This window comes from Vigna umbellata, chromosome 3 (genome assembly GCF_029865625.1).
Source record: "Vigna umbellata cultivar VRB3 chromosome 3, Vumbellata_1.0, whole genome shotgun sequence".
NCBI lineage: Eukaryota > Viridiplantae > Streptophyta > Magnoliopsida > Fabales > Fabaceae > Vigna > Vigna umbellata.
This window is the reverse complement of record NC_142167.1, coordinates 52,045,358-52,056,840: the sequence shown is the minus strand read 5'-3', so window position 1 is coordinate 52,056,840 and position 11,483 is coordinate 52,045,358. Positions and strand designations below refer to the sequence as shown.

Here is an 11,483-nt window from a genome sequence, read left to right as displayed (position 1 = left end):
ATTTATAGAAAATCTATTTTATTCCTTTTAAAAAGTTATTATAAAGAGGTTCATCCAATATGTTGTTAAGCTCGTAAATCTTAATGATGTTAGTAATCGTGTGATACAAGATACTGATTAGAAAAAATGCATTTTTGGTTAATGAGATGAAATTGAATCTTGAAATAAAATCAAATACTACATGTAATTAAGAATGTATGTAACTCATCATAACTAAAATGGTTGGTATGTATATTGAAATTTTTAGATTTAATTGTTTAGTTTGTCATTATTTTTATTAGCATGTATCAACTTAATTAGTCCTCATTTTTTGAAAAATTGTTTACAAATTCATTTTATTAATTTTGCAGTTAACATGATGAGATATGTGTTAACTTGTGGAGAAATGATGAAGATTGATGATTTTAATAGATTTTAGTTATATGTTTTGTAGGATAGCTTCTACTTTAGAAAAAGACTTATTGACTCTTTAGAGTTTTTGTTGATATAATTATTTATTATGAATAACTCTATCAATATTTAGTAGTTTAAATTATTAAAAAGATTGTTACAAATATCAATAATTAAATAAAATATTAATCCTTAAAATAAAAGTTACACAGAAATTTTAAAACCAATAAAGTAAAATATAATTCATAATATTAATATGTAAATTTATATCTTTTATAATTTGTGTGTGTATATATATATATTGATTCAGTTTGTGATTTACCTTTTTTTTCGCTTGTGTGTTTGCTACTTAGATTTGAGGAAATCTTCAGTTATTGTCTTTCCGAACATTACTCTCCGAAAAAATATAAAAAATCAATCCCAAATGCATTAGAATTTTGACGTTACAGTGCAGTGGCTCCCAGAGAAACGTGAAAATCAGTGAGAGAAGAAAACGATGGAGATGGAAGTGGACAGCGAGAAGAAGCAAGAATACTTGAAAGAGAAGGACTTGTTCAAAGCAGCTGAAGAAGGTGATGCTGCAACGTTCCAAGCTCTCTCCGCTGAAACTCTCTCCAAAGCGCTCTCTCTCAGAAACGAAGATGCTCGCTCCCTTCTTCACGTTGCCGCCTCTTTCGGCCACTCCCAGGTACCCTTTTGCTCCTTTTCAAAAGGGTCTCCTTGTTTTTCCTTCAATTGTTATAAATGTGCATTCGTTGTGCATTTGCCACCACACTTTGAAATTAGGGTTTTTTGGTTGGTGGAATCGTTGTTTTTATTGTTGTTTGTTTGAATGAATTTGTTTAGGTGGTGAAGACACTGTTATCTTGTGATGGGTCTGCTTGTGTGGTGAATAGTGTCGATGAGGAAGGTTGGGCACCGCTTCACTCCGCCGCCAGCATTGGGAATTTGGAGATAGTAGATACTCTATTGAGCAAAGGTCAAAATAATGCTCTTTTCTAAAGTTTACTCTACACATCGCTTTTTACTTAATTATCATTATTATTTATTCTTTATCTCAATCAGTACCATTTCCCCCTTCAGAATTGAAGTGTAATCTGGGTGGATAAGTTGTTAGTTTCTGTTTACTAAGAATGATGATTGATTTGGTTGGAGATCTCGCATAATATATAGATATGGCCAAATAATACTACATATATGGTTGAAAATCTCATCTTACTAAGTAAGTTTTTTAAGAATGAATTAGATTTAAATTTCATTCTAGTGAAAGGTTTGTTGTGTTTATTGTGTTATCTGTTATTTGGCATTCCTCTATTCACATGTCTAATCATCAGGGGAGTGTTAGAAATCTCACATTTTTTATAGATATGGTCACAACTTCCATAATATGGCCAAATAATAATATATAGATGAGTACAAACCTAGTCTTACTAAGCCGGTGTTAAAAGTTGAGTTAACTTCCTAAGAGATTTGAATGCAACTTTATTGTGAGACTTGATATTAGGAAAGATGTTGTACAATGGTTTTAGGAAAACCGTTCCGGTGACTGTGACCTATAGATGCAAGATTTTTTGGGGTTCTGTGAAGGCATTACAATCATAAGTTCAGCTGCATTGGCCAGTAGTCTACCACATTATCAAGGATTGTGAGGGTAGCAACGATTTAAAACCCTTGGAGCTGGTACTATTTATTTGGTTATAGTTGCTTATTAATAGTCATCTTCTCTATGGTGTTTCTCTGATGTTTGATTTCAATTTCTTAGTATTCTATAATAGAGTTGAGGACTTGATGTGCATCTTTCTCCATGTTCATTGTGTTCCAGCCTTTTACTGCACATTGTGCCCATCTTTTTGCTCTGTTCAGATTGTGGATTAGTGTTGGGAAGCTTTTAAATTTATGTAGTTTTTGTGATGAAAATGGTGGTAACAGTTTGTCGGGTGCTTTCAAGTGTCAATTTTGGATTTCTATTAATTTTCATTTTCTATATCGTTGATTGAATATGTAGGCTACTATTGTGCGCTGCATGTATTTTGTAAATTGTGGAATTGATCTTGAAGAATCACAAGTCTATTGATAAAATGTAGCTCCTGTGTGATAACCTATACCTTTCCAGACTAAAACTTCATTTGCTAAAGATTCATCAATCATCTCAAAAATGTTCTTGTTTCTCGTGTTTGGTAGGAGCTGATGTTAATCTGAAAAATGATGGGGGTCGCTCTGCTTTACACTATGCAGCCAGCAAAGGTTGGATGAAGATTGCTGAAATCCTCATCTCGCATGATGCCAAGATTAATATAAAGGATAAGGTTGTAGCCTGGAATCATTTGATTGGTTTGTAACACTAGTTTCACTGTATCCCTTTTCTTCATAATCGCATTGTTAAAGATAACATGTAGACTAATTTAGTGTATGTATTGTACTTAGATTGGTAGCACTCCATTGCACCGAGCAGCTAGCACTGGTAAATCTGATATGTGTGAACTTTTGATTGAAGAGGGAGCAGAGGTTGACATTACGGACAGAACTGGTCAAACTCCTCTGATGAATGCTGTGATTTACCATAACAAAGAGGTATGCTTATTTTATATGTGAGCATGCACACGTGTGTACTCTGCAATAGCAAAAGTACACATTGAACCATCTGAACAATTTTACTCAGAAATGTGTATATAATTATATTAGATGACAAACCTCCTTTTAATCATGCTTAATGTTTTTGTTTGCATAATTCACATGTACCTTTGTAATAAAGAAAAAGATGTGACTTCTCATTCATTTGTTTGTTTTTTATTAATCCAATGGCTTAATTAGTTTCTTTACAAGTGAATTTTTGGAGGAGGATGCTATGTTGATTGTTCAAAAATCATAACTGAATCGTGAAGTATTTTCTCTTTATTTGATGCACTCTTAACAGATATCTCTCCCCACTCATTTCAAATTAAAATTATGTTTGGGCCTTGCTTGTAGTGCCTGGTCAACAACATTGAAGCATTTAACGCTAGGATGGAGCTGTGTAATGCTAATTGTACTTTGTTAGTTCCTCACCGTTTCTTATTCTGTCATGCTGTCTCACTAGTCACTATCTTTTATTTTTAATCTTAAAAATAGTGGTAAGGGTTTGGTCTTCTAAGTATTAATGAATGCATGCATTCTGCATAGAGGGGAATTCTCATAAAATAAATAATTTTTGGTTCTTATATTAAAAACAAAAGGGTTCATACATATTTGATTCTTACATTTTGCATCTTATTTTATGTAATATTAAATATAAAAAGTTGGTTAGTTGCAATGGCATATAATTTGCTATTCTACTATTAACTGATTTACTGGTTATGTAAGTTCAGCAATAAAGAATGAAAGTTGATACCCAAACATTTTCTAGTCAAGACTCTAATAAACTGCTGCTTTGCTTTTGGCACTTGAAAAAGGAAATTCTGGCTAGTAGTTGTTAGATGTTGGCTATGTCTGACAAAACTAGTCAAGAAACTATCTGGTAACTTGTTATATGGAGTACATTTCATGAATGATGAGGAATGTTTTGATGACAGTTTTGTTATTGGAGTCCTATAATTGTTGAGCATTATACATTAACTCTTGGGGCATAAACCTTTTTGATGTGTATGTTTTACAGGTAGCTCTCCTTCTGATAAGACATGGAGCAGATGTGGATATGGAGGACAAGGAAGGGTACACAGTACTTGGTCGTGCTACAGATGAATTAAGACCTATATTAATCGATGCTGCCAAGGCCATGTTGGAGTAATATATCTGTAAGAAAATGAGAAAATGTTATCACTATAAAAGAGCAGAATTGTGGTAGTTATATTATTGGATTCATTAGTAGTGGTTTTCTGCAAAAACTCAGACCATCATACCACTGTTCAGGCAAAAACTCATCTTTACCTATATATATATATATTTAGTTGTAAAATTTTGTCATCTTTTTAGATTAGAAAGATGTGGAATACCTGTTTTGATATGATTTTATACTAAACACATGTAGAATACATTTGTTTTTTGAGGAGTGCTAGGAATCTTTCTAACAATCTATGTTATTGGTTAAATAATTACTGAGAACTGTGTTCCTTGAATAAGATGAGAAACTAAAAAATTTGTACAAGATAATCCATTTTAACAATAATTAAATATATGTTCAAAAGATTTACTACAAATTGAGCATTTTAATTATGGATAGTTTTACAACTCACAACTAGTTGTTTTTACACAAAAGAAGAAAAAAACACCCAAGTCTCTATTTTTTAACATAATTGGGTTAGTTTGAATTAACTTATTTATTTATGAGATAAAGATGTTTCTTCATAGAATAAAACTAGTTTATATATAACTAATTTTAAGGAACTTATTCATTAGTTTCTTCAAAATCAAAATTTAACTTCTATATAAGCAAGTTTTTGTTTATAGAAAATGTTGTGAACTTGTGGTGTCTCTAACTCGCCTTCAAAGTGAGGCACATGTCGTCAGATTTCCTATAAGTTTTGTAAGATTTTGCCTAAATAAAAAATAGGAAAATCTGGTAGAGTTACTTAACTGAAATCGATAAATTTACTTAACTGAAATCAAATATCGAATAATTTAATTTGGCTATAATATTAAAGTTAATTTAATTATGTAACAACATATTATTTATCGAGTTTATTACAAAATATTTACTATAATTTTTAATATAAATTAGTAATTAATTTTAAGTTATTATAATTTCATTAGGTGTTTAAGTTATTAAAATGAGTGAGGGAGTAGATGCATGTTGGTGCAGTGATGTTGCTCCTTTATAATTGATCCCTCTCCTGGCTTTACATGTGATACTACTGCTAAGTGAGTTTTCTTTGGAATCTTCATTTCTAAAAATGAGTAAATAGAAAATGAAGTATGATATTACTTGGAACTACTATAAAAGTCTTCCGGACTACAAATAAAGTATCAATTTTAGATATCATAAAATTTAATCAATTATAACTAAATAATTAGAAACTATTAAATTATGACTATTGAAACATGTAATATAATATGTTATAATAATAAAATAATAATAAAAATACTAATTCTTTTAATAAAATAGTAATAAAATGTTTGTGGCAGCTCACTTTTTCTTTTTACCTTCTTTTTTCTCTTTTCGATTTTTCTCTTTCATCATTCTTGCTTTTGTTGTGCAACTTCTTCAGTTCAAAGCTTTTCTTCTTCGTTGCTTTTTTTTACCTATGCAACAATCTTTTTCACTTTAAAATTCCGTTTTGTTTGTGTTTTTACTTTCTCTTAGATTTCTCCTATATTAGTGGTTCAGATGTATGGTTGATGTCATCATCTAATATTTAGATAATCATTTATTTTGCTCCAAAATTTTTATATATGTTTGTCTAGTCCCATTTAAAGAGCATCTTTGAAAGATATTTTGATGTTAAAGTTAATTTAACATTTGATAGTTTAGATATTAATATTGTAGTAAATGTTATCACCTAACTCTTTACTTTAACTTTATATTTATATATATTTTAGAGTGGACATTTGATTAACAACGACCTAACTGTGATCCAATTGGTGGTAATTGTTTTTTACCTTAAGTTAATCAACATTAGAGTTAATCTCTCCATCAACTGGTTGTTCGACCTACCTCCTAGGTCGTGCAATCACAATAATGGTTTGTGAAGGAGTCTCACTAATGGTTGATTGTTCGGTCTGTGGCTGATAGGATGGTCATACGATACATAGACACACCAAGCCCAAGCCTATCATGATAAGCGAAGGTGTTTGTAATGGGATGAGACTTTTGCCATTCGATCTCTTTTGAAGTAACCTCAACCCTGGTCGCTCATCTGGTTGGCCTTTAGACCGTTCAATTGAGCAGTTAACGATTTTCAAAATTTTGAAACCTTATTGTTGAGGGAAAGACGTGTGGCACTTCCAGCCTTTCCCTGATAGGAATTCGCAGAGTTTGATGTTATGAGTCATTGGATTTGGCTTGATCCAATGGTTGAGAATGACTAGCGGGGAGGTGCCTTTTCGCTATAAATAGGGGTAGGTCTTGCTTGTCATTTTCACCTTTCCCTTTAACTTTTCTCTTTCAACCGATTGTCCAACTTTTCTTTGTCTTTCAGGTAATATTTTCGACTATTGATTTGTCATCTGAGGAGTCCGTGAAGAGGGGCGACCGAAGGTATGATGATGACACATTGTCGTCATCAGTGTCATTGTCGGTTTCTTCTTCGATTTTATTATCAACCGAGTGAGAGTCAAACTCGGTTGACAATGTAGATACTAATAAGGTCGCTCAGTCGCTTTTGTCGAGTCTGATGTGACATTAGAAATTAATGTGGCCAATCAGGGGGATGTGGTTGCTTAATCGCTTTCGATCGTGGCAAGCTATAATTGGGTGTCCTATGAAGTGAGATAGTATGTCACCTGCTTCCGCATGGGGAACCAACTGCAATGGCTTGCCGAGCAAGCTTGCTTTGTCAAGTCCTCTATGGATGCTTAGAGCTTCAACCTCATTATTTGTAAAGGGAATGAGAAGGTGGTCCACGAAATGGAGGGTAGCTCTAAAGACTTTTTCTTCATGTACATGTGTCTTTTCAAAGACCTTCTCATTCGTTTTTCATTCGACGACTTTCAAATGGATGTGCTGAGGGAGCTTAACCTAACGCCAACTCAACTTCATCCGAACAGATAGACTTTCATGTAAGCATTTGTGGTTTTATGCACTACTCTGGTCATCATTCTCACTCCCCCATCTTTCTACACTTCTTTTGTACACAACCCAACGTCCATACATATCCCATTTTCTTTTCATGTATTTAATTATTGGTGATATTTAAAATCAGTGTATAAATATTAGTTTAATTATTTTTAATCTGAAATTTAGGATAATTCTAGTTTTTATCCTCAAATTTACTTTTTTAAGTCTCTTAAAATTGAAAAAAATATATATATTTCAATACCTAAACAGTAAATTGAAGGGGCTAAAACAAGTTTAAAATCAAAATCTTAAACTTTTAATTCTAACCTTCAAACATTATCATTTAGTCTCCCAAATTTAATGTTGAAAGAAAAAAAAACTTTATTTTTAAATTTAGGAGACTACAAAAATTATCTCAAACATTAAGAACTAAATGAATAATTAAATCTTAGTTTTTTTCTTGTAATCTTGCCTAATTAATTTTAAATATTTTATAAATGTAATATTTACATAGTTTTCAATTTAAACATTGTAAATTCAATATGATCTTATTACATAATCTATTTGACTTCTTTACACAATTTTTAAGTGATAAAATTTTAAAGAAGAAAAATAAACTTAACAACATCATATCTACTTTATTATTATATTATTATTATTTAATTTTTTTAATAAGATATTAATTATTAATGAAAATTTAAGTTTAGTTAAATAAAAACATAAAAATTACCATATTAAAAAGTGCACTAGTTTAATAGTTAAAGCAAAATATACCAGAGTAAAAAATTAAGATAACATAAAATAGATTATATAAGGAAGCAATATGAGCCTTCTGTTTCTGCTCTCCCTTATCTCATTTGCCTTTTCCTTCTCAGTGTTCTGCAGAGAAGGGAGAAGCCAACCATGGTTTCCACTTCACTACCCTCTTTCATTCAGATCTCATCCACAAATTCCTCTTTCACTGAAAAACTCAGCATCCCTCAAAACAAGTTTCAAATTAGAATATCTACAAGACACACACACTCAATTTCTTTGCCTTTTCCTTCTCTTCCTTCATGCAAAGCACTTCAAAACTCAGTTCCTTTTGCTGCTTCACTTGCCATTCTTCTTTGGTCAACCCCTGGTAGATTCTAGTACCATGTGATGCTGCTTTTTGATGTATTATGTTGTCTCATTATGTGCTGTTGTGTTGGCTCAAATTTCATTCATTGGGCAAAGCATAAACATGCTAATTACTAACTGAAAGTCTGAGCATTTTCATATTCTGCAGCAAATGCTGGATTCATGTCTGGAATTTCTGGTCTAGAGGCTGTTCCTGGTCCTCAGCTACCACAGATTGACTTTCTCAAAAATCTCAACGGTCCCAATTAACTTGAACTATTGTGCTTCTGTTTTCTGAAATCAGCTCAAATTGATGAAACTGTAACTGGGTTCATCATTTCTGTTTTGCAGATGAAAACCAGAAGAAATATGCAGAGAATGATGAAAGAATTAAGTCTTCTCCTTTGCTGAAGAAACTGCTTGAGCAATCCAAGTTGAATAAAGAGAAGTAATCTTTTTATTTTAACTGCGTGTGTTATTTGCAAAGTCAAAACCTAATGATGCTGCAATGGACTATATAGATGGTCAATGATAATTGAGCTTTTAAATGCGAATGCAGTTTCTGTGACAACATCAATTTTTCTGTGTTTTCTGTGACTGTATTTCATTTACATTTGAGACTGCATTGGCCACAATTGTTTGCTGTAGAAATGTTAGCACACACTCTAGTATAGTATTTTGACACTAAACTGTGTAGATTTTTCTCCTTATGTAGTAAATTTTAGACAATAATCATAGAATGAGTTATCAACCAAATGGTTCAAGGTTTGAAACCTAATGTTAGTCATGTGATGAATGATTAGTAAATTACTTCTTCTCTTTTTCAGTTTCTTTCCATGTTAAAATTTAGGACAAAACCCTTATGACTGCAATACCTTAATGATTACAATGACTTGTTGGCTCAAAAAATACTAACAAAATAATACGTATTATGTTTCGGGTATGGATCGAGTATCTCTACTAATCACATATTCACGCTTTGCTTCAAATTTGCTTTGGTAATTCTGAATGTCTTTTATCAAACTTTTCCTCCTTCACATTCCAAACCTTCTCGAAATATCTGTCAAAGTCACTCTGATGCTTAAGTTAGTAATTATATTAATTGATGGTTAGAACAAAGTCTTAAATTTACGATAAATATCATCATCTACCTCTTATCTTTGATCTCTATTTATAATTTTTGAGATGAGTTTAGGATTAGTAAAACTCTAATCATGGTCCCATCTTGATCCATTATCTACTAAGTAACACTTATTCTTAATATTGATTTGTAACGGTTCTTTAGAGATGTTTAGCATCCGTTTGGTCTCTATTCATGTCTGGCCGCTTGGCCCTCGTGTCCTTTATCTGAATTTCATAGGTTTAGACGTATCTAATCCTAATTATACGCCGTCTAGCCATACAGTACATATTATATAATGAATTCAACTTTCTTCTTTAACAAAATACTGACAACTAACATTTTCCGATAAACTGTTATATTTTTCTTTATGATTTTGTTGCATCTATTGTCATGAAGAAACAATAACACTTTGTTGCTCTTCAGGAACCGTAAAGAAATTGAGAACAAGTACTGCATAAGAGGAGCAGAATGGGGAGTTGGAGATTGTTCTACAGAGGGAATGTCTCCAGCTGAGAGGGACAAATTCATAGCTATGTTGAAGCAGAAGGCTGGAGTAGAGTAACATGATCATACAGAGAAGAAAAGATAAATGAAAAAGGTTTCATATATAAATTATAAACATGTGTACAACTTTTATCATTTAGAATTGTACAAGGTGAAGAAACAATTAGGCCTATTGCAGATTTCATAACTTGTTCTGAATCCTTCCCACATGATTTATTTATGTGAATTTTTCAGAAAGAAAAACTCATACATCTTCTTGATTCCTACATTAGATGGTTTAATATGATTTTCCTTTATGCTTGTTGTGTTACCAGCATTCTTGTGCAGGTTTATCACATCCAAAGTGAGTAGACTGTTGGTAAAATCTGATAAGCATTCTAAGAACAGAAAGTAATAAAAACCATATAGTTCAAAAGCTTTCAGAAATTACACACTTTCTGAATGTAAAAAGTTACCATGATGCAAAATTCAAAGTTGAAGGAAAGTGAAGAAGGCATAATAAAGAATCCTAATAAGCTTATAGTTATAAAGCATTTAAGCATGAAAATATAAGCTTGCAATTGAAGAGAACTTATAACAATACATAACTCGAAAGTACCAAGAAATAAAACCAGATAAAATAAGCGTATTTATAATCTTAATACAACTTCAATTAACAAAATAAAAATAACAACAACAAATCAATGAGATGAGTAGAGTATTGATTAATGTGTTAAATTGACCTACTAACAAAATGTTCAATAAGAAAACAATGAACCAATTAGTATATGAGAAGTCATAACCAGAAAAAAAAAAAGATACAAATAATAATTGATTATGAAAAAAAATAAAGATAACTAAACAAAGTTATATGATTTATTGAGAAAAAGTTGTCAACTCATTAAATATAATTCTTAATACCAATAAAAATTAATAGTCACTCATAATTATTTACTTAAATTTTATAACAAAATTTTATAGTTAATTTAATAAAAATATATTAGTACTAAAATAAAATTATTTTTAAGGTCTTTTTTTCTAAAACTCTTAAAACAAGGTTTTATCTACTTAGACCTTAAAGTAAACAAATTCATCACTATCAAATATTTTATATATATATATATATATATATATATATATATATATATATATAATATTAAAGATAATTTCATATCAACTAAAAGTAAGATAAATTTAAATAGACATAAATCTTAATTTATAAACTTGAATTTATGTTTCATACACAAAAATCATAGAAGCAAATAGTTGTTATGGATTGAAAAAAAGAATTGCACGGTCTTCCAATGAATGTATTAGTTGGTGATGAGGGAAACATAGCACGTGAATGTGTGTTGAATGACCATAAAGTTAGGGTTTTTTCTAGAAACCACTTCAATTCTGTCCTTTTCCCTTTGCCTCTTCTGTTCATCGGCATGTTAAGTTCTGTTTGGTCACGTAAAATCACTTCGGTCATTTCTGTCACCATGTTTCAAACTTCTCAAGATGTTTTTGGTCTCAGTTAATTACCCTTCTTTTCACCATGCCAAAATCACTTTTTAGACAAAGGTAGTTCAATATATTCTATTTTGCACTAAAAAAACAGTATATGATGTTTTTCTTTTAACATAAATTGCTGCAATTCACACTAAAAGGTGCATTGCATTCTTATTTTTATTCATATTCATACAAAATATATTT

At 31.0% G+C, this 11,483-nt stretch overlaps 2 protein-coding genes across 2 annotated transcripts; both read left to right on the top strand.

Moving 5' to 3' along the window:
- The first annotated feature begins 719 nt into the window (after positions 1 to 719).
- On the top strand, positions 720 to 4,414 carry LOC124821293 (Ankyrin repeat family protein). The gene is made up of 5 exons (XM_047293161.2): positions 720 to 1,078; positions 1,237 to 1,369; positions 2,572 to 2,696; positions 2,815 to 2,961; positions 4,022 to 4,414. The coding sequence occupies exons 1-5, from the start codon at positions 887 to 889 to the stop codon at positions 4,151 to 4,153; spliced, it is 729 nt and encodes a 242-aa protein (XP_047149117.1). The 5' UTR covers positions 720 to 886; the 3' UTR covers positions 4,154 to 4,414.
- Positions 4,415 to 7,915: 3,501 nt separating this feature from the next.
- Positions 7,916 to 10,116, top strand: LOC124821291 (uncharacterized). Its single transcript, XM_047293158.2, has 4 exons — positions 7,916 to 8,201; positions 8,349 to 8,438; positions 8,531 to 8,627; positions 9,726 to 10,116. Exons 1-4 carry the CDS (start codon positions 7,982 to 7,984, stop codon positions 9,862 to 9,864), a joined length of 546 nt encoding a protein of 181 aa, XP_047149114.1. The 5' UTR covers positions 7,916 to 7,981; the 3' UTR covers positions 9,865 to 10,116.
- The last annotated feature ends 1,367 nt before the right edge of the window (positions 10,117 to 11,483 follow it).